The sequence below is a fragment of the Bombina bombina genome, chromosome 1, assembly GCF_027579735.1.
Source record: "Bombina bombina isolate aBomBom1 chromosome 1, aBomBom1.pri, whole genome shotgun sequence".
Taxonomy (NCBI): domain Eukaryota; kingdom Metazoa; phylum Chordata; class Amphibia; order Anura; family Bombinatoridae; genus Bombina; species Bombina bombina.
Genome location: NC_069499.1, coordinates 543,635,018 through 543,658,405, shown reverse-complemented (window position 1 = coordinate 543,658,405; position 23,388 = coordinate 543,635,018). Strand labels below are relative to the sequence as shown.

Here is a 23,388-nt window from a genome sequence, read left to right as displayed (position 1 = left end):
CAATCGAATCCTTGGCAATCTGGCTTCGCACAGAACTATTAGGGATAAGAGTGGATACACTGCCTATAAAAATCTCACTGTACACTGATGATCTGTTAATTTTTTTTTAGAGGATTCTTTAAAGTCTATTCCAAAAATCCTTTCATTACTAACAGTCTTTAGTTCCTTTTCAGGATATAAGATCAATGTCCAAAAAAGCAAACTTTTATGGCTTCAAAAATGTAAGGGAAGCTATAATGATCACCCCTTTAAAAATTCAGACCACATTTGAATACCTGGGTATTACCTTACATAAAAATCCTAAGCTGTGGTATAACCTTAAAGGTTAAGTATACACTAATTTTCATATAACTGCATGTAATAGACACTAATATAAAGAATAAGATGCACAGATACTGATATAAAAATCCAGTATAAAACTGTTTAAAAACTTACTTAGAAGTTCACAGTTTAGCTCTGTTGAAAACGTAGCTGGAAAGCCCACTGCAAGTGGGAAATAAGACACTCCCCCCTCCCCATTCTTTTGCATATGAAAAGACCCTTTACATAAACAGGAGCAAGCTGGAGAAGGTAGCTGACGGTATTCTCATATAACTTTGGGGCTTGGTTAGGAGTCTAAAAATCAGAGCAATGTTATTTAAAAATAAGCAAAAATATAAAAAAAAAATAAAAAAAAAAAACAACTTTATGGGCTATATAAATAGATCATCTACAAAACATTTATGCAAAGAAAAAATGAGTGTATAATGTCCCTTTAACGTTACACCGGTGTTTGAAAAAGTGATTTCTGATATGAAGAACTGGGTATCATTCCCTCTTTCACTACAGGCCCGGGTCAATCTAGTTAAAATAATTATTTTCCCACGGATACTTTATTTACTTCAAAATCTTCCTTTATTCATACCTAATCACGAAATCCGTAAGTTTTATGCTGTATGCTCTAAATTTCTATGGAAAACACGTAAGGCACGTATATCAATTACGAAACTTTGTCAAAGAAAAAGGAATGGTGGACTGGCCTTACCTGACATTAGACTTTACAATTTGATCGCTTTAGCTAAAATAGCCTTGGGATGGTTGAGTGGCTCCAATAAATTATCTTCAGAGGGGATAGAAAGTACACTCATAGCCCCTTCATTAAAAGCAGTTCTGCATTGCTCAATCAAAAAACGTCCGTCAAATATTTCCAATCTCTTATCATTTAAATATATTATTGTTGCTTGGCAAAAGATTTGCAATATTCTAGATTTAGATTATAGATACTCAGTTTTTTTGCCAATCCAAGGTAATCCTGAATTTATTCCAGGAATACATGATCTAATATATCGGGAATGGGCTCAAAAGGGCCTTAAATATATATACCAGTTCATTTCAACTTCAGGATATATCTCTTCTTTTACTGATATATTGAATGCATTTGAAATTCCTAGACATAGTCTATTTGCCTATCTACAAATACGACATTATATTAATTCACAAGAGTGGAATAGCTATATGGATGTTCGGTGGTCTGAAATGTATGATTGCATTAAAAAAGCGGCAGCGGGTAAATTTACAATCTCTCTTCTATATAATATTATGTTAGCAAAACAGGGACAAATTTTCTCCCAAAATCTGGTGTCTTTTTGGCTCCAGTATTTTCCCCGTTTCGAACTAGGTAATATTCCATATTTATAGAAATTTAATATTTAAATTACCTAGAAAGAATCCCACACGAAATTAATACATAACAGATATTTAACCCCGCTTAAAATGTCTAAATTTTCTCTCTCGGGACAACAGTGCTGTCCAAAATGTCATTTATTAAATGCAGACATCTTACATATGGTTTTTTATTGTCCAAAAATCAACCAATTCTGGAGTAAAGTCAATCATTGGTATAACAGGCAGTTTGGTGATAGTTTTAAAATACAATCCTATCATATAATCTTTCTGATACACCCAAATCTAGTTGAGGTGAAACCTAAGAATACCAGGATATTAAATACGATAATCATGATAATTAGAATCTTGATATTAAAAAACTGGAAAGATATACACCCTCCTAGATTTTCAGCTTTTCGTAATATGCTCCTCCAACAACTTGTGTTTGAATCACACAACACTGTATTTCATTTTAAGGATAGAGCTGAGGAATTTATTAAGAATTGGAAACCCATAATTAATTTATATCCACTAATTATACAAAAGCAAATACTGGCCCCTTTGGGCATGACAGTAGCATATAGGAATTTTTTTTTGGTTATCAATCTTAATATGTAATATTGAGCTGTCATGGGTCTCACCGACACGGAGGGGAGGGGAGGAGATGGATGTAGAAGGGGTTTTCCCCCTTTTTTTTTATTTATTTTTTTATTTTAGTTATTTTTTTTTTTTTTTTTGTTAAGTGTTTGTTACCTAAATAGGAAACTACTTCAATAAGTGTTCATTGTCTCTGGCCTTAAATATCAAAGGTACATGTAGTAGATGATGTATGATATATGTATCTATTTCCTGGAATATTTTTTTTTTTGGAGGGTCCAATATGAACCTTCTGAGCGGCTATAAAGATAATGTCCTATGTTATATTTGATGAAGATGCTATATGTCACATATAGATATTTATGTTATAATAGATTTAAGGCCTTTGTGTAGATTATTGTATGGGCAAAAAGGCAGGGAAAGAGATGCCGTATACTGTTGTACTGTTATATATATTTTACTGTGAAACTGTGCCCAAACTATATATTATACACTATTGTTCAATAAAGAAAGATAAAAAAAAAAAAAAGAGTAGGTACAGACTCCTCCTTGGACAGAGGCGAAAATTGTCGAGAGAGGGCATCAGTCCTAACATTCTTACTACCAGGCAGGTAGGAGACCACATAATTAAACCGAGACAAAAATAGCGCCCATCTGGCCTGTCGGGGCGACAAATGTTTTGCTTCAGATAGATAAGTTAAATTCTTGTGGTCAGTAAGAATGAGCACTGGCACGCTAGTACCCTCGAGAAGATGCCTCCATTCCTTGAGTGCCAAAATTATGGCCAGTAATTCCCTGTCGCCAATTTCATAATTGCACTCCGCTGGAGACAATTTCTTAGAGAAGAAACCACATGGATGCAAGGAACCGTCAGGCATAGTACGTTGAGACAAGAGAGCACCTACTCCAGTCTCAGACGCATCGACCTCAAGAATGAAAGGCAGGACAGGGTTAGGATAAGCCAGAACTGGAGCGGCAGCAAAGGCAGTCTTAAGACTATCAAAGGCCTTAATGGCAGTAGGTGACCAATGGAGTGGATCATTCTCTTTATGGGTCATGTCTGTTATAGGTTTGACCAAGGAAGAAAAGTTTTTGTTTTTTTGTTTTTTTTTAATATAATTTTTATTTTTATTTCAATAGTACCAACAAACAAAACAGAGAAAAACAAAAAAAAAGAAAAAATACAGCAGTACAGCAGTAATTTGGTACGTCAACAATAGGCAAATCAGTAGACAGTACAATCATTCCTTGTGACAAAGTCTGTTATATATACTAACACAAATTTATTTTAAAGCAACTAAACTTATTTAACCAAAGAGTTCTTTGTTAAATATTAGGGGATTCATTGACATCTTTAGTTTTCCAACAAATCAAATAAGCATTCCCTTTACATTGCTCAATAACACCTTGAGACAACAAAGCAGTGGACAACGAAATAGAGTTAATGTTATCTGACCTTCTTTATAATGTTGATGTCTACACAGTTTAGTGAGTGTCTCACTACCCTTTAAGATAGCCAGATTACACCTTCTGTTAGAGGAAATAATTTTTTTCCTTTACTAAGGAAAAAGAAGGGGAGAGAAAAAAAAACGGATTTAATACCCTCCTTGCTTTAAGTTTTCCTCCCCCCCCCCCGCGCCAGCCCCACTCTACCAGATGCCCAAGAGAACTATTTCCGAATTTTGAAATGGGCTTATCATATCCTCTATTTCGGTTGGCGAAAAGATTTTAATAAATTTTGACCATTTGCTGAAGAATGCTACAATTTCGCCCTCTAGGTTTAGATCTGTGGCAAGTTGTTCTACCCTGTATTGTTTTTTAAGATAATTTTTTACCTCGTTCACTGTAGGTATAAATCTAGTTTTCCATTTTTTAAAAATTAAGTTTCTTGCGGCCAGAACTACTAGATTTAATATTTTGGTGTCTCTGAAATCCTCCTTATTGTCTGACAAAAAAATTATATTTGAAAAATTAAGTTTAAGGGGGTTTATTTTTACCACTCTTACTAACCAATATTCTAGTTTGTGCCAGAATTGTTTTATTTTCGGACATAGCCCCACCATATGCAATAAGTCTGCCGCCAATAAGCTACATTTTGGGCATTTCTTGAAATCAGCATTATTCCATCTATAAGCCTTGTCTGGCGTGTAATATATCTGATATATGAGCTTTGTGTGGGACTCCCTCCATGTTTCGGCTATCGTAGTATTGAGTAGTAGCGAGAATGATCTCACAATATGTGTTTCCTTATCAATGGTCCTAGACAATTGCTCCGACCACTATTGGGCTAATTTTTCAACGTTGCTGTTGCCTTTCTGAGAGTTCAGGAGGGTATACCATAGGGAGATAGAGCAGCGCCCAGCCTTAATCAAGGCTGGCCATTGCTCCAACCTCCCCCAGGTCCACCTCCAGTTGTATTGGGTATGCAGTTGAGTGGTATAATGCCTGGCTTGAAGATAGGCAAAGAAGTCTTGATTACTAAGATTAAATTCTGTTTTCAGCTCCTGGAAAGATTTGATAATTCCTGACTCTGAATGATGAAGCTCTGCAGCAAATCTAAGCCCCTTCTCCTGCCACTCTTTCAAATGTGGAGCTTGAGATCCTTCTTGAAATTCTATATTACCTATAAAGGTTTGATACCTGGGAATATTAGTATTTATTCCCAGCAATATACCTATCTGCTTCCAAGCCTGAATTATTGCGTATAAAGTCTTGAGATTTTTCACTTGTTTGGGTATTAAATGGGTCGGTGTATGTAGGAGCGATACAGTCTTTAAAGGGAAGATTAAACTATTCTCTAACTCATTATCCGTAAAATAGTCAGCTTCTGCCACCCAATCTGCCGCTGTGCGGCCCAAAAAAACTAGATTATACAAATACAAGTTTGGGAGGGCCAACCCGGCAAATTGCCTTGCTAGGTATAACCTTTGTAAGGCAATTCTCGGTTTCCTTGACTGCCATATACATTTCCGAAGAGCCGTATTAAATTTCTTAATGTCTTGGGTTTTTATGAAAAGCGGGAAGAAAAGTTTTTAATAAACTTTCTATAGTAATTGGCGAACCCCAAAAAACGTTGAATAGACCGAAGACCAACTGGGCGAGGCCACTGCAGAACTGCAGATAACTTGTCAGGATCCATGGAGAACCCTGCAACGGAGATAACATAACCTAGGAAGGTTACTTGAGTCTGATGGAACTCAGATTTCTCGAGTTTATAAAACAGGCCGTTCTCACGTAGTCTCTGAAGAACCCGTGTAACATCAGAACAATGAGCCTCAAGTGTGGGTGAGTGTATGAGGATGTCGTCTAAGTACACCACAACACACTGTTGCAACATATCTCATAGGACATCATTAATAAATTCCTGAAAAACAGCAGGAGCATTACATAGGCCAAAAGGCATTACAAGATACTCATAATACCTACTCCTGGTGTTAAATGCTGTTTTCCATTCGTGGCCCTCCTTAATCCTAACGAGATTGTACGCTCCTCTCAAATCAAGTTTAGTAAAGACCGTAGCTCCCTTGAGGTGGTCAAAGAGTTCCGAAATGAGCGGAATAGGGTAAGCATTCTTAATGGTAAGACAATTAAGACCCCTATAATCGATGCATGGTTTTAACTCGACACCCTTTTTCTTCACAAAGAAGAAGCCAGCCCCTGCAGGAGAGCAGGATTTGCGGATGATCCCCCGCGACAGAGCATCAGCAACATACTCCTCCATAGCACAATTCTCTGCAACAGACAAAGGGTACACCCGGCCTGAGGAGGAATGGCTCCGGGTTGCAGGTCTATGGCACAATCGTAAGACCGGTGAGGAGGCAACGTACCGGTACGCACCTTGTCAAAAACGTCTAGGAACTCTCGGTACTCCTCTGGCAATTGAGATACCGAAGAAGTGCACAATGCTTTAACTGGTTTCCAAAGACAAGTTGAAATACATTGCGGGGACCACGACAAAATTTCAGACCTGCGCCAGTCGAGACTGGGATTGTGCTTTTGGAGCCAGGGATAACCCAGAACAACCGGAAAATGCGGAGAGTTTATCACCTGGAACTGGAGGGTTTCAAAATAGAGAGCCCCAACAGCCATGGACAACTGAGCAGTTTCGTGAGTAACGAGTGCGGGCTGAAGGGGCCTGCCATCAATGGCCTCAATAGCAAGCGGAACGGACCAAGGCAAAACAGGAATGGAGTGCTTTGCTACAAAAGCACTGTCAATGAAGTAGCCCGCAGCACCGGAGTCAATAAGAGCCTGAGTGACTATGGAGGAGTCCACCCAGGAAAGGACAACCGTGACCAAAGGTTTCTCCTTAAGCGGTTCCGGGGACGAAGATAAACCACCCAAGGTCTGCACCCGACAGGACCTTAGGTGTGAGCGTTTCCCGGCCGTGTAGGACAAGACTTCAAAAGGTGGCCCTGTAACCCACAATAGAGGCAGAGCCCCTCCCTCCTCCTAAAGGCCCTCTCTGCCGCGGAGAGACGCATGAATCTCAATTACATCGGCTCAGCAGTACCAGGTGACTCGGGACCAGGAGGCATGGGAGGAAAGGGAGGCATGGGTGGGAACAAACACGTAGGAGACAACGGAACAGGAGGCTTCCGCAAGCGCTCCTTGAAAGAGGGCCTCTCTCTGAGTCTGATGTCAATAAGAATCAAAAAAGACACCAATGCCTCGAGATCCTCTGGTAAATCTCTGGCAGCAACTTCGTCTTTAATCGCAACAGTGAGCCCATGAAAGAAGGCAGCAACAAGGGCTTCATTGTTCCAGCCTACCTCTGCGGCAAGCGTACGAAACTCAATAGCATACTGAGCAACAGATCTTGTACCTTGCTGAATGGACAAGAGTCGTTTAGCAGCAGAGGAGGAGCGAGCCAGAACATCAAATACCCTTCGAAAGGAGGCCACAAATTCAGGGTAATTTGAAATCACAGTCTATTTGTCTCCCACAAGGGATTAGCCCAGGCAAGAGCTGTGTAAGAGAGTAACCAGATGAGAAATCCCACCTTAGCTCTGTCAGAGGGAAACGCCTGAGGTAACATCTCAAAGTAAATGCCCACCTGGTTCAAAAACCCTCTGCACCGAATAGGATCGCCTGCATATCGCTGAGGTAGAGGTGCAGAACCGGACATGCTCCTGGTAGGCATAGGTGCAGCAGCGGAAACAAGAGCAGCCATAACTTGCGGGACACTTTGGTCCAAATGTGAAGTGCGAGTCAGCAGGGTTTGCAGGGCTAGTGCAAATTGATCCAAGCAGTGATCCTGTACATCCATCTTGGAAATGATGGCAGGTAAAGGTGGATTATTAGCACCATCAAGATTCATGGCCTTTGCGTAATGTCAGGGTGCCAGGAATCAGACTGAGACGAAAAGTGCAAAAATAATCACACCTTTATTAATAGCAAAAAGTAATAAAAAGTCCACAAGTCAAATAACAAGCCAGGAATCAAAACCAGAGCTGGTAGTCAGACGAGCCGAGTTAGGAGCCAAAGCGAATAGTCAGACGAGCCGGAATCAGCAACAAGGAAAACAGCAGTCAGGAACAAGCAAGGAATCAGGAAGGACGTCAGGCAGCCAGGTAATACACAGGAACTCTCACAAACAGGTCTGAAACAACGCAAAGGCAAAGCATACTGAACAGAGGCCCTTTAAATAATAAGTGATGACATCACAATTCTGAGACTGCATCATGTCTCACACGGATGATGCACACCAGTCTGGCTATAAAAGGAAGTGCAGGAAATGAGCAGCATCCCCCACAATGCACCATAGTCAGGAATAGAGGTGAGTAAAATGGCTGCCAGCAGCACATGGCAAACAAAACAGGGAAAAACCCTGACATGAATGAAGCAGTGGACCCTCCTCCCATTAAGATGGAAAAAAAAAACAGAGGCAAGATACAGCTACAACTGGAAATATACATGTCTTTACACACTTCATTTAACAACAGAAGGTTAAAAATTCATGCAGGAGATGGAGCATGTGGTTTAAGTTCAATGACCCTAGTCAATAGGTTCCAATCACTATTTAATTGTTACATATGAAATGGTAGGAAACTGCTAGTAGCCGACCACATAATCCAGAATACATTTGATATGGGTGGGATTGACCTTCCTAACGGATGAATGGATGGAAGGAATTAAAGCCGGCTTCACTTCCTGCATGAGAGATATAATATGGAAAGAATGAAAAACTAGTGGCACTTGTACAGAACAAAGTGCTATATGTGCAGGCTAACACTTGCAGTGGTTAGCTCACTGGTCACCCTTGTAACAGCAGAAAATCTTTGTGGTTACTTTACAGTCAGTCTCGGATCTGTGCAAGGAAGCAAGGTTTTTATAGATGTATATACTGTTACTTCAGAAGTGTTAAGTAGGTGAAAATTACAGCAGATTGCATGGATGTAAGCGGATTGTGTACAGGCAGCGTGTAACAACCAACCTGTCTGGTTGACATGACTAAGGACCCGTGAGAGGTCTGAAACGTTCTTTGTTTTTGCATTTGGGACCATGAAGTAATAAAGGTCTGTTTTAATGAATTTGCTGGGCTGGAGTGAACTTTTATTAAATCACTTCATATCTTATGTTATTGCAGAGACGTTTACTTTATTCTTTAGTCATGGATCATTGAGTTTATATATGTTTTTGCACTGTGGTTTTGTTATTTCTGCATGTCAGTGTATGCATGAAAGCAAAATAGTCTGTTATTTTGAAAACTTCAATAAAAAATGTAAAGATAAAAAAAGTAAAATTTCTGGGGGGAAATAGTGTAAAGACTCCATACACTCAGCTGACATAACCTTGTAATATGTCCTCAGAACTGTTTCTCTAATGTTTTCCTCTACAGCAGTCTTTCAGCCCTTTCCTTCTTTTGCTTTTTTTCTGTTTCGTCCCTATTTCGCTTCCACTCCATCCCTTTTCCTTTCAGCAGCAGTCACGACAAAGCACTTGCAATTATTGCACTGATCAGCGTTTGGTATAAAAGTTGTTGGGAACAAGTATAGTAATCCTCATCTTTATATAAATACTGGAGGGGCTGTGGTGGGTGGGTATGCCCTCTGTTCATCCACTTGTCAGATTACATTTTCAGCTTAATATCTGTACAAATGTGTCTTTACTTTCCTGATCTTGCTGTTCTTGCCAATTAATACTAATATAGCCAGTTGATTAGTTGATTAATAGTAATTCAGAACTTTGTGCACATATTTTCAAACCCATGATTTGAAAGGACATTTATATTTTCATGGGGTAAGATATAAGATTATGAAATAATGTGGCAGATAAGGGATCAAGCAGTACACTTGTTTTAATTCTACATAATTTAGTCAATTTTGCATGAGTTATGCTGAGTGTGCTGCAACAGTTTAAAGAGACAGTATACACCAATTTTAATTTAACTGAATGTAATAAATACTAATAAAGAGAATAATATGCACAGATACTGATATAAAATCCAGTATAAAACCATTTAAAAACTTACTTAGAAGCTCCCAATTTAGCACTGTTGATGAGGTTAGGCTGGGACACCCACTGAAAGGGGCTAAGAGCAGAGCATCCCCCCTCTCCTTCATATGAAAAGACCCATTATATAAACAGAAGCAATCTGAAGTCTATATACATCACTATACATCTATAACTTTGGGGCTTAGTTAGGAGTCTGAAAATCAGCACAATGTTATTTAAAAATAAGCAAAACTATACATTTTTACAAAAACACCCCCAGATGGGCTATATCATCTACAAAAACATTTATGCAAAAAAAATCTAGTGTACAATGTCCCTTTAAGTATGATTTATTTTATTAATGGTAGTTAAACAATCTGGTAATGATTTATTTCCAAGTTTGTATAACATTATTTTCACTGTAATTAAATTAAAGATGGTATCTCACTGAACAAATAGATAATAGTCTTTCTTTTTACGCTCTATATTACTATACAGAGAATAGGATTTTAGACTAAGGGGGCGATTTATCAACCCTCTGTCCAACATGATCCGATCAGCGGATCATGCCCAACAGACATCGATGAATGTGGAGAGCAATATGCTCTCCGCATTCAGCATTGCACCAGCAGCTCTTGTGAACTGCTGGTGCAACGCCGCCCCCTGCAGATTCGCAGCCATTCGTCCGCTAGCAGAGGGTGTCAATCAACCCAATCGTATTCGATCGGGTTGATTTCCCGTGATGTCTGTCCTCCTCCTCAGAGCAGGCGGACAGGTTATGGAGCAGCGGTCTTTAGACCGCTGCTTCATAACTGCTGTTTCTGGCGAGCCTGAAGGCTTGACAGAAACACGGGCCTTCAAGCTCCATACGGAGCTTGATAAATAGGCCCAAAGACATTTTTAAAGCCTCTTTTAACATTTAAACTATAAAGCCCAGTACATAAGAAATTATGCAAACCTTTCTATAGAATGTTATATTTTTGGGAGTTTATTCTGGAACATTCCACAAGTATGTTTTCTCCTCAAGCAGCTAAGGCCTTTGAAATAAATAAATAAATAATGACACTGCAGTCATATTCTTTTTAAGTCTCTTTTTACCCATTTGACTTAACTCTCTCCACTGCTCTGTTTCATTTGACCTGGATTTGCCTTTATGTCCATAAACTAGCTGAGCCTTTATGGTCTTTATCAGTGTTCTCTGTGTTTTATTGCTTTTACCATTTGTCTGATTGTATCTTCTCGTTGTTTTGGTTATTTCATCATTTGCATTTGTTTTGTCTTTAATCCCTTCACCAAGCTGTTTTTTTTTCTCTTGACCTGGGTATCTCTATTCTCCATTACCATGACCCCTGACCTTGTTGACTCTCTCCTTTCTTAACCAAGCTTAAAGGGGATGAGGCATGATTCAAGCATAAAACTGGGTATGGCTTGGTTGAGCCATGGATAAAGGGCTCGCACAGAGCACCTATTAGTTGGTGGGGGCAGATAGCATGCCTTGATCAGTAAACAGGGACAAGAAAGAAAAAGAGAACTACAGGACTATCACACATGTAACAGCTGGGAAATGTGCTTGCTCCCAGTCAATAACCTGATCTCCAACCAATTTACCTAGGCTCTTGCCTTCATGTCCCAGTTTGTTCTTCTCTCCTCTCTCATGCATTGATCATGCCTTCATGTCTCAGTTTGTTCTTCTCACCTTGTTTATGTATCTGTCTTGTCTTCATGTCCCCCTTTGTTCTTCTCTCCCCTGTCACGTATCGATCTTGCCTTCATGTCCCACTTTGTTCTTCTCACCTCGGTAATGTAACAGTCTTGCCTTCATGTGCCAGTTTGTTCTTCTCACCTCGGTTATATATCGGTCTTGCCTTCATGTCCCACTTTGTTCTTCTCACCTCGGTTATGTATCGGTCTTACCTTCATGTGCCAGTTTGTTCTTCTCACCTTGGTTATGTATCAGTCATGCCTTCATGTACCAGTTTGTTCTTCTCACCTCTGTTATTTATCGGTCATACCTTCATGTCCCAGATTATTTTTCTCTCCTCAGTAATGCATTTGCCTTGCCTTTTTATCCTAGTTTGTTCTTATTGCCTTAATGTACCAGTTTGTTCTTCTCACCTCAGTTATGTATTGGTCTTGCCTTCATGTCCCAGGTTGTTCTTCATGTACCAGTTTGTTCTTCTCACCTTGGTTATGTATGGGTCTTGCCTTCATGTCCCAGTTTGTTCTTCTCACCTCGGTTATGTATCGGTCTTGCCTTCATGTCCCAGTTTGTTCTTCTCACCTCGGTTATGTATCGGTCTTGCCTTCATGTCTCAGTTTGTTTTTCTCACTTCGGTTATGTATTGGTCTTGCCTTCATGTCCCAGTTTTTTCTTCTCACCTCGGTTATGTATCGGTCTTGCCTTCATGTCTCAGTTTGTTCTTCTCACCTCGGTTACGTATCAGTCTTGCCTTCATGTCTAAGTTTGTTCTTCTCACCTCGGTTATGTATCGATCTTGCCTTCATGTCCAAGTTTGTTCTTCTCAGCTTGGTTATGTATCGGTCTTGCCTTCATGTCTCAGTTTGTTCGTCTCACCTTGGTTATGTATCGGTTTTGCCTTTATATACCAGTTTGTTCGTCTCACCTCGGTTATGTATCGGTCATGCCTTCATGTCCCAGATTGTTTTTCTCTCCTCAATCATGCATCTGTCTTGCCTTCTTATCCTAGTTTGTTCTTATTGCCTTCATGTACCAGTTTGTTCTTCTCACCTCAGTTATGTATCGGTCTTGCCTTCATGTGCCAGTTTGATCTTCATGTACCAGTTTGTTCTTCTCACCTCGGTTATGTACCGGTCTTGCCTTCGTGTCCCAGTTTGTTCTTCTCACCTCGGTTATGTATCGGTCTTGCCTTCATGTCCCAGTTTGTTCTTCTAACCTCAGTTATGTATCTGTCTTGCCTTCATGTCTGTTTGTTCTTCTCACCTTGGTTATGCATCGGTCTTGCCTTTATGTCCCAGTTTGTTCTTCTCATCTCGGTTATGTATCAGTCTTCCCTTCATGTCCCAGCTTGTTCTTCTCACCTCGGTTATGTATCGGTCTTGTCTTCATGTCCCAGTTTGTTCTTCTCACCTCGGTTATGTATCGGTCTTGCCTTCATGTACCAGTTTACTCTTCTTTCCTCTGTCATTTATCAGCCTTGCCTTCATGTACAAGTTTAATCTTCTCTCCTCTGTCATGTATTTCTCTTAAACAACCTGTCTATCTAATTCCTTCACTTGTATGTATCTCTTTTTCTTGCGTTCTGCCATTATGTTCAGTTCTCTGTTCTGTATCCCCTACTCCTTTCTTTATTTGCCTGTCTACTTCGCTTTCCTTCACTCTCCTTAGTCTCTCTCTCCCTCTCCTGCCTTATCATGACTAACTATCACTCCTGCTGCTCTTCTCTCTCTGCTGTGTTCTCCTTTCCCCTTGGCTAGATCTTTATTGTTTTTCGAAGATGACACTGTGTGACAGCTCTCATTAATTATCAGGCCATCAATAGATGCAAATAAGTGATTAAAGTGAGAGATTTAAACACTCCTGGAAAAAAAAAAGTTCTCACAAATCATATATTAATAGCAATTACATTAAATTGATTATTTAACCTTTTAGCACTCCCATGAGAAAAGCTGGGAATTTTTTTGTTACTGCTTCACAAATTTAGAATAATTTACATAATCGACATTTTTTCTGCTACAATGAGCCTGTCACAGTTCAAGTTTGGATTTTTTTCAGCATGTCTTATAAACCTGCCAGACAACCGAAACCAGGTTCTCTGTTTCTATATCTTCATTCTTGGCTTGTTTTCCAATGCAGAGGGAAAATGCTTTATTATAAAAAGCTTTATTAATAAAAAGAAACTGAAAAGAAAAAAAAAAAGCTTTAACACTTACCAAGAGGCCATGCTACACATTCCCCACAAGACGTATCTCTAGGAAAATCTTTGTTGCATAGGTTATGTATACCTTTTTTAGAGCACTCCATAAATACATTAGATAGATAGATAGATAGATAGATAGATAGATAGATAGATATATCCTGCCTATCCACTCATAATAAATAATATACAGGCAAAAATTCTGCCAAACATTGGAGATGGGTTATTATGTGAAACTGTTTCTATAATTTTAAAAAGTGAATTAATTAATTAATTAATTAAAGGGACATAAAACTGAGAAAATGCTCTAATATGTTATATGCAAGCAACAGAGTAATAATACAAATGCCCTAACTGTGTTAAATAGATAAAGTGAGCTCCAGAGCAGCAATATACTACTAGGTGCTCACTGAACAGATCTGGTGAGCCAATGACAAGACATATGTGTGTAGACACCAATCACCAGCTAGCTCCCAGAAGTGCATTGCTGCTCCTGGGCCTACCTAGGTATGATTTTCTACAAATGATACAAAAAGAAGAAGGTAAATTTGATAACAGAAGTAAATCTGCATGCTCTATCTGAACTGTGATATTTTAATTCTGACTTTCATATCCCTTTAAGGTAGCAAAAATAAAAACAAAATGAAAACTTGTTCAAGCCTATAGAGTTTTTAATATCCATGTATTGACTTTCTGATAAGATTCTTCAAGCATGTTTCTCTCTATTGGCAAATGTAAAGAGTTATTACGCTTGATCATGTATTACATTTACGTAATGTAAAACTATTTACAAAATGAAAGCAATACAAATTGATGCATTACAGTCTAATCTGTAGAAAAGCAGCACAAAACAGCATTTGTTATGCTGAGGTACAAAATCTAAATTTCAGCCCTGGGACCAAAAATAGTTTTCTACTGTTATTAATGAATAATATATGAATTTCACATGTGACAGAATTGTATTCATATTCTAGTAATGTATAAGGAGATAGCATGAGCTATACATCATTTTAAAAATGGATGTTCAATGGTATAAAAAAGTGAATCAAGTGAGTACTTATGCTCAGTTATAAAGTGCAACATTTCCATGTGTGTTTGCATGTGTTATTACTACCATGCCCATTAGACCTATTGAAACTGGGCAGTCATTTTATATAAGTATAGTTTATAGAGAATTTCAACCACTAAACTTCAATGCTATATCTCCCTGGGTCAGACTTAGAGTGGATAAAAATGCTAACATGGTATTACTGTTTAAAGGGCCATGATACCCAAATGTTGAAACACTTGAAAGTGATGCAGCATAGCTGTACAAAGCTGACTAGAAAATATCACCTGAACATCTCTATGTAGAAATGAAAGATATTTTACCTCAAAATGTCCTAAGATTTCACACCCCATTGTAAATTACTTTAAGCAGCCAATCAGTATGCCTGTCCCGGGACCTGCAAGGGTTATTTCCCTATTCAGTTTAAGGAAGTTTACTATGAAATCTCATGAGATCACAGTAAAAGACTTCATGACCTTAGTACTGCTGATGTCGGTTGGCTGCTGTTTATTTCTTCCTTTTTTCTTTTTTTTTAACCTGCAGCTGGGTAGTAACTGACAGATAACTTTTTACAGAACACTTTTTCTGGTGAGATGAGGAAATTTTGAGTTAAAAAATCTTCCTTTTTTTACATAGAGATGTTCAGGTAATATTTTCCTGTCAGCTTTTTACAGTTATGCTGCATCACTTTCAAATGATTTAGCATATGAGTATTATGTCCTTTTAATAAATGTGATAATAACCACACTCCAGCAGTAAATTTTGCTGCATAACATCAGTACCCTAGGCCAAGGCCCACTGGGTATTTGATTTATAGCATAAGCATACATACCCCCATGTGTTTGCTATTGACAATAGGATCCAGGTAGTGAGGATTAATGTTGAAGGGCACCAGACCAAGTGCCTGTAGAGAAGGTGGGTATACAATTGGCATGTCATTTGTTGTGTGAATGCTGACTGTAGCGACATTAGTGCCAGCGCTCGAACCTATGTAAGGAATTCCATCCTAAAATAGGAAATGTGAATGTAAGAAAATAGCAGAAAAGCTCAGCTAAGTGGAATAATGCCAGATCCTGGAAATAAACAAACTATTGTTTATTACTTTTAACTTCACTGCTACAAGAAATTCCTAGAGCACATTGTAGAGCATACAGTAAAATACTTCTATTAATCAAACCTACTTTTTCATATTATTCTCTAATTATCTTCACACACAAGTACCATGCTATTTAAGTAACAAACAATTTATTTTTCAAATCAAGCCACTGTTGATGCAAAATAGACATAGAAACTCAGCATGGATGTGTGAATGAAAGCATACAGAGCCAGGCTTAGGAGTGTGAATGTGTGAAAGGAAAAAAATACAAAGCCAGGTTTAGGAGTGTGAATGAGTGAAAGGAAAGCATACTGAGCAAGGCTTAGGAGTATGAATGTGTGAAAGGAAAAAATACAAAGCCAGGTTTAGGAGTGTGAATGAGTGAAAGGAAAGCATACTGAGCAAGGCTTAGGAGTATGAATGTGTGAAAGGAAAGAATACTGAGTGAGTCTTATGAGTGTGAATGTGTGAAGGGAAAACACACTGAGCCAGGCTTAGGAGTGTGAATGTATGAAAGGGAAGCATAGCAAGCCAGTCTTAGGAGTGTGAATGTGTGAAAGAAAAACATACTGAGCGAGGCTTAGGAGTGTGAATGTATGAAAGGGAAGCATAGCAAGCCAGTCTTAGGAGTGTGAATGTGTGAAAGAAAAACATACTGAGCGAGGCTTAGGAGTGTGAATTTGTGAAAGGGAAGCGTACTGAGCCAGACTTAAAGGGGTACTAAACCCACATTTTCTTTCATGATTCAGATACAGCATGCAATTTTGAGCAACTTTCTATTTTACTCCTATTATCAATTTTTCTTCATTCTCTTGCTATCTTTGTTTAAAAATCAGGAATGTAAAGCTTAGGAGCCGCCCCGTTTTAGGTTCAGGACCCTGGATAGTGCTTGTTTATTGGTGGCTACATTTAGCCACCAATAAGCATGCGTACCACAGGTATTGAACCAAAAATAGTGCGGGTCCTAAGCTTTACATTCCTGTTTTTAAAATAAAGATAGCAAAAGAAAGAAGAAAAATTGATAATAGGAGTAAATTAGAAAGTTGCTTAAAATTGCATGTTCTATCTCAATGTTTCTCAACTTTTTTGTTGCAAATACCCCTGTAGGTATACACTTGTTTTCTATGAACCCCAACTGTAGCACAAATATTATTGATATTTTACATGAGCAAAAATGGAAATCGTGTATTACTTGATTTCACAAGGTTGTATCAGATATCTTAATTAAGTAAATATATAGGAATCAGGCATTTCTTTTATGTTTTCCGGAATTTTATATTTTACAATATTGAAACACAGATATATAGTCCATTGATATTAACAGTTATATGCAATTAATGTGCTACTTACATTTAAAAAGAGGAAAGTATGGGATGAATATATAAATCTAGATTGTAAGTTCCCACGGGAACAGGGCCCTCAATTCCCCTTGTATTTGTCTGTAAAATTGTGTGTCTTATTGTATTGTTTCTCCACTGTACTGTTATCCTTGTAACCATGGGCAGCGCTGCGGAATCTGTCGGCGCTTTATAAATAAAGAATAATAATAATAATAATAATAATAAATGCAAAGAAAATTATACCATTCCCTAAGAGTCCTTGCATCACCTTTTGTCTACTAATCTATCTCAGAGCCCCACTTTCTTCATACTTACCATGAAAGATACAATCTATACTATAATCGCGTTAGTAACGCGTTTGTCGCCAGTTGCAGCCAAAAGAATCCACCTGGATGCAGCAAAAATGGCAGGGTGGATTCTTTCACCACCCTGCCATTTTCAGAATCCACCTGGATGCAGCGTAGGCAAACCTGAAGCCTTAAAAAACACGCAACCGCCTGCACGAAATAACTAAAAAGCACGTAAGCGCCTGCACAAAATAAAAAAACAAAAAGCATGTAACCGCCCGCACGAAGTATTAACAAACACCTAAACCGCCAACCCCTACATTGCAAACAATAAAGTAATTAACGCCTAATCCGCAAATAACATAATTAAAATAATAAACCCCTAAACCGCCAACTCCCCACATCACAATAAACCTAATTACTATAATAACCCCTATACCGCCAACCACCCACAATGCAAATAACTAATTTAATTACTAAGCCCCCTTCCCTAACACCCCTAAATTAACCCCAATTACTACTAAATTACAATGTATTAAAAATTTAAAAAAGTCTAAAATTACAGAAAAAAATAAACAAAATTATCAAAAAAAATAAAAAATAAATAAACCTAATCACTATGAAAATAAAACCCCCCAAAAAAAACACCCCCTAATCTGAACTACCAATAGCCCTTAAAAGGACCTTTTGTAGGGCATTGCCCTAAGTTAAACAGCTCTTTTACATTTAAAAATTACTAAATCCCCCCTAACAGTAAAAACCCCCCACCCACCAAACCCCCCAAAATAAAAAAAACTAACACTAAAAAAACTAAACTACTCATTGCCTCTAAAGGGGCATTTGTGTGAGCATTGCCCTTAAAAGGGCAATCAGCGATTTTTCAAGCCCATTAAACCCCTAATCTTAAAAATAAAAAAATTAAAAAATCCTAAAACTAAGCCCCAAATAGGTACTCACCGTTCCTGAAGTCCGGCAGAGAAGGTCTTCTTCCAGGCGGCTCCATCATCTTCTATCTTCATCCGGAGCGAAGGCAGCACGGAGAGGAGGTGTGGAGGTGGCTTCCTTGATGCACGGATCCTCAGCGGCGGTCCTCGGCAGCATGGAAGCTCCTCTTCATGCGATCGCCCATCGCACATTGAAGATTGAATGCAAGGATGAGAGCCACATAAATCTTATTGGCTGATTTGAATAGCCAATATAATTTAAGTAGATCTAATCCTATTGGTTGATTTCAAAATTTCAGCCAATAGGAATGCAAGGTACCCCAAATTGAATGCGGTACCTTGCATTCAATCTTTAGTGTACAACGGACATCGGATGAAGAGGAGCCTCCACGCCACCGAGGACTGCCGCCGTTGAGGATCCACGCATCAGGGAAGACGGCTCCACACCTCCGCTCCGCGTCGCCTTCGTTCCGGATGAAGATAGAAGATAATGGAGCCGCCTGGAGGAAGACCTTCTCCGCTGGACTTCAGAAACGTTGAGTACCTATTTGGGGATTAGTTTTAGGATTTATTTTTTTTATATTTTGGGCTGGCTTTTTTTTTTTTTAGATTAGGTTTTTTTGGGCTGGGAAAGAGCTGATTGCCATTTTAAGGGCAGTAAAAGAAAATGCATTTTTAAGGGCAATTCCCTTACAAATGCCCTTTTCAGGGTAATAGGTAGTTTAGGTTTTTTTTGGGATTAGGTTTTTTATTTTGAGGGTTTGGTGGGTGGGGGGTTTTACTGTTAGGGGGTAATTGGTAATTTTTGTAACTAAAAAAGCTGTTCAACTTAGGGCAATGCCCTACAAAGGGCCATTTTAAGGGATATTGGTAGTTTAGTATTAGATTAGGTGGTGTTTTTATTTTAAGGGGATTTTGTATCTTTATAGGGGTATTAGTTTAGGTTTAAATTTTTTATTTTGGATAGCTTTGTTTATTTTTTCTGTAATTTTACTTTTTTTATTTTTTGTAAATTTAGCTTGGTGGTTTGTAATTTTTTTTAAACATAGACTGCCCTCTGGGCAGGCTTATCACTTGGTCAATTATGATCATATTTATTGACAAACAATGCAAAGTCATAAATTAAAATGTCAGAGAACAATCCTAACGGTTTTGTCCAGATATATTTCATTCTGTACACAAACTTCTGTTTATCTATGACATTTCAATGTACGTGAACAAAGTTTATTCTTTTATGTCATGTTGTAAACAATTTTTGAAACGTAATAAAACATAAAAAAAAAAAGTAAACGTTTCTTCATGATGAGGAAAGTAATATTCATGGTACCATCTTTCTATTTTTAATAACCATTTCATACACAGTTTATCTGTCTCGTTTTCCTGGGGCACACTTCAGTATGATGCACTTTACCTATTTCACAGTGGCACATTGATCTGCCACTTGTCTTTGTGACGCTTGGGCCGCGTTCTGCAAGCACTCAGAGCCAGCACTGGGCACATCTGCTCCAGCAATGACGTGGCGCTAGGAGACGTCACAAGTAAGGGAGCTTAGAAAAAACATTTGCTGCACAATAATGGAGTACTCCTATATAATTCATATGTGAGACGCTTCTATTTGCATGCAATATTTCTAATTCCTTTTAAGTATTAGAAATATTGCATGCAAATAGAAAAGTCTCACATATGAATTATATATGTGTACTCCATTATCGTGCAGTAGATCCCTTTGCGCATGCGAACATTTATTATAAGCTCCCTTACTTGTGAAAGTATTATTCAATTTACAACACTTATATATATATATATATATATTGTGTTGTAAATTTAATAATACTTTCACAAATCGACATGATTAACTTTTACATTATTATAAACATGGCAGCCTCCACAAGCAACACGTGTATAAATAATATAACAGGCTCCTCCTACTTCCTCCACAACCAATCACAAAGGTATCTTACAGGATACTATTAACATACAGCATAGCTTAATATACATAATCATATGTAATAAATATCATAAGTGAACAAATACATTTCAAGATATCGCCCCTGTGCACATTGTGTATAAACTGTGACCAAACATATATAGCAACAATGGAGGTCCGCATTTAAAATATATATATATATACCCCTAAGAAGATAGAATAAAATGTCAAACCATAATTAATCATGCCCTATAAGCATATATCATACATTGATATAAATACTGTTAACGGATGTAAGCCAAGATTGATGAATGGGGGGCGTGTCTAACTCTGTCATCATCTGAGTCATTGGCTGAAATCAATCAGCTACTATTCGCCTAGATTTAGAGTTCTGCGTTAGCCGTCAAAACCAGCGTTAGGGGGTCCTAACGCTGGTTTTGGCCTACTGCTGGTATTTAGAGTCTTGTAGGTAAGGGTCTAACGCTCACTTTCCAGCCGCGACTTTTCCATACTGCAGATCCCCTTACGTCAATTGCGTATCCTATCTTTTCAATGGGATCTTTCTAACGCCGGTATTTAGAGTCTTGGCTGAAGTGAGCGTTAGAAATCTAACGACAAGACTCCAGCCGCAGAAAAAAGCCAGGAGTTAAGAGCTTTCTGGGCTAACGCCGGTTCATAAAGCTCTTAACTACTGTGCTCTAAAGTACACTAACACCTATAAACTACCTATGTACCCCTAAACCGAGCCCCCCCACATCGCCACCACTCTATTAAAATTTTTTAACCCCTAATCTGCCGACTGCACACCGCCGCAACCTACATTATCCCTATGTACCCCTAATCTGCCGACCGGACCTCGCCGCAGGGTAGGGCATTTTTTTTATTTTGGGGGGCTTTGTTATTTTTTTAGGGGGCTTAGAGTAGGTGTAATTAGTTTAAAATTCATGTAATCTTTTTTTATTTTTTGTAATTTAGTGTTTGTTTTTTTTTGTAATTTAGTGTTTGTTTTTTTGTAATTTAGTTTAGTTGATTTAATTGTAGATAATTGTAGGTAGTTTATTTAATTAATTTATTGATAGTGTAGTGTTAGGTTTAATTGTAACTTAGGTTAGGATTTATTTTACAGGTAATTTTGTAATTATTTTAACTAGGTAGCTATTAAATAGTTATTAACTATTTAATAGCTATTGTACCTAGTTAAAATAAATACAAAGTTGCCTGTAAAATAAATATAAATCCTAAAATAGCTACAATATAATTATTAGTTATATTGTAGCTATATTTGGGTTTATTTTACAGGTAAGTATTTAGTTTTAAATAGGATTAATTTATTTAATAAGATTTATTTTATTTCGTTAGATAAAAATTATATTTAACTTAGGGGGGTGTTAGTGTTAGGGTTAGACTTAGCTTTAGGGGTTAATACATTTATTAGAGTGGAGGCAAGGTCCGGTCGGCAGATTAAGGGTTAATACTTGAAGTTAGGTGTCGGCGATGTTAGGGAGCACAGATTAGGGGTTAATACTATTTATTATAGGGTTTTTGAGTCGGGAGTGAGGCGGATTAGGGGTTAATACATATAATATAGGGGTCGGCGGTGTTAAGGGCAGCAGATTAGGGGTACATAGGGATAACGTAGGTTGCGGCAGTGTACGGAGCGGCAGATTAGGGGTTAAAAATAATATGCAGGGGTCAGCGATAGCGGGGGCGGCAGATTAGGGGTTAATAAGTGTAAGGTTAGGGGTGTTTAGACTCGGGGTACATGTTAGGGTGTTAGGTGCAGATTCCCCCATAGGAAACAATGGGGCTGCGTTAGGAGCTGAACACTGCTTTTTTTGCAGGTGTTAGGTTTTTTTTCAGCTCAAACTGCCCCATTGTTTCCTATGGGGGAATCGTGCACGAGCACGTTTTTGAAGCTGGCCGCGTCCGTAAGCAACGCTGGTATTTAGAGTTGCAGTGGCGGTAAATATGCCTGCACACTCCCTTTTTGGAGCCTAACGCAGCCCTTCTGAGAACTCTAAATACCAGCGTTATTTAAAAGGTGCAGGGGGAAAAAAAACACGCGTAGCTAACGCACCCCTTCTAACGCAAAACTCTAAATCTAGGCGTAAGTGTACATCTGACAATGTTGCCACAAACCCCATGTATCAAGATCAAGCCATATGCAAATGATAGAGATACATACCTCCGTCTATGATATTAGGTAATCTACTCAAATCATAAGGGAAATGCCTTATTGATAAGGGGACACTAACATCCCAAGCCAGTACATGATCTCTGGAATCACCTATATATGAAAAAAGGGGATATACTAAAACGTATATAAAAAGGAAGAATGTAAAAAAGGAAGACTATAACAATGAAAAATGGAAAACTGAATGAATGAAAAAAATAAAAAAAAATAAAAAATTAATTAAATACCAGGGAGCATATGGATATGGATAAGTAAGGGCCAAATCGGTAACTGGTGGACAAGGGTGAAATCTTATTAACCGGAGCGTATCCATATCAACTCAATACTAGATCAGGGCAGATAGGGGAGCCCAGGGTCATTATAAAACTGTCACGCCGCGCCGCTCTAGCCGTTGCTAGGGGCGCGGCGTCTCCTTCTCTGCTCGTTGTCAGGGGCAGTGTCGGCTCTGGAGGCGTGCGGCGCTGACATCATCGCTGCACGCTCCAGATGTCGGGTGGATCTCTGAGGCGCGAATCTGCGCCTATTTAGACCTGGGAGGAACGATCTGTTACTGCCCAAGTAAAGGTGTTGCCTTGTGTGCTCCTGGGTGCGACAGATCGTTCTTCCTTGTGCCTCGTACTGTTGCTGAATCTGCCTGCCTGACTACTCTACCTGCCTTAACCCTTAAACTGCTGGATTGCTTTCTGTTGCTGAACCTGCCTGCCTGACTACTCTACCTGCCTTAACCCTTAAACTGCTGGATTGCTTTCTGTTGCTGAATCTGCCTGCCTGAATCCTCTACCTGCCTTAACCCTTAAACTGCCGGATTGTTTACTGTTGCCAATCCCTGCCTGCCTGACCATTCTAGTGGTGTACTCTTGGACTGCTTTTCTGTTGCCAATCCCTGCCTGCCTGACTATTCAAGTGGTTTATCTCTGGACTACTCCACTGTTGCAGCTGAGGACTACCCTGCCTGTGGTGAGTGCTGCTCTCCTCATC

The 23,388-nt window shown here is 38.7% G+C and overlaps 1 protein-coding gene across 3 annotated transcripts in view; it reads right to left on the bottom strand.

Moving 5' to 3' along the window:
• Nucleotides 1-23,388, bottom strand: part of LOC128645588 (alpha-aspartyl dipeptidase) — a 128,183-nt gene that overhangs the window by 42,238 nt on the left and 62,557 nt on the right. For 2 of the 3 annotated variants that reach the window (XM_053698672.1, XM_053698673.1), the window contains exon 6: nucleotides 15,455-15,628. In XM_053698672.1, the coding sequence (XP_053554647.1) occupies nucleotides 15,455-15,628 (174 nt within the window). The remainder of the gene's footprint in view (nucleotides 1-15,454; nucleotides 15,629-23,388) is intronic. The other variant, XM_053698674.1, reaches the window with a different exon arrangement.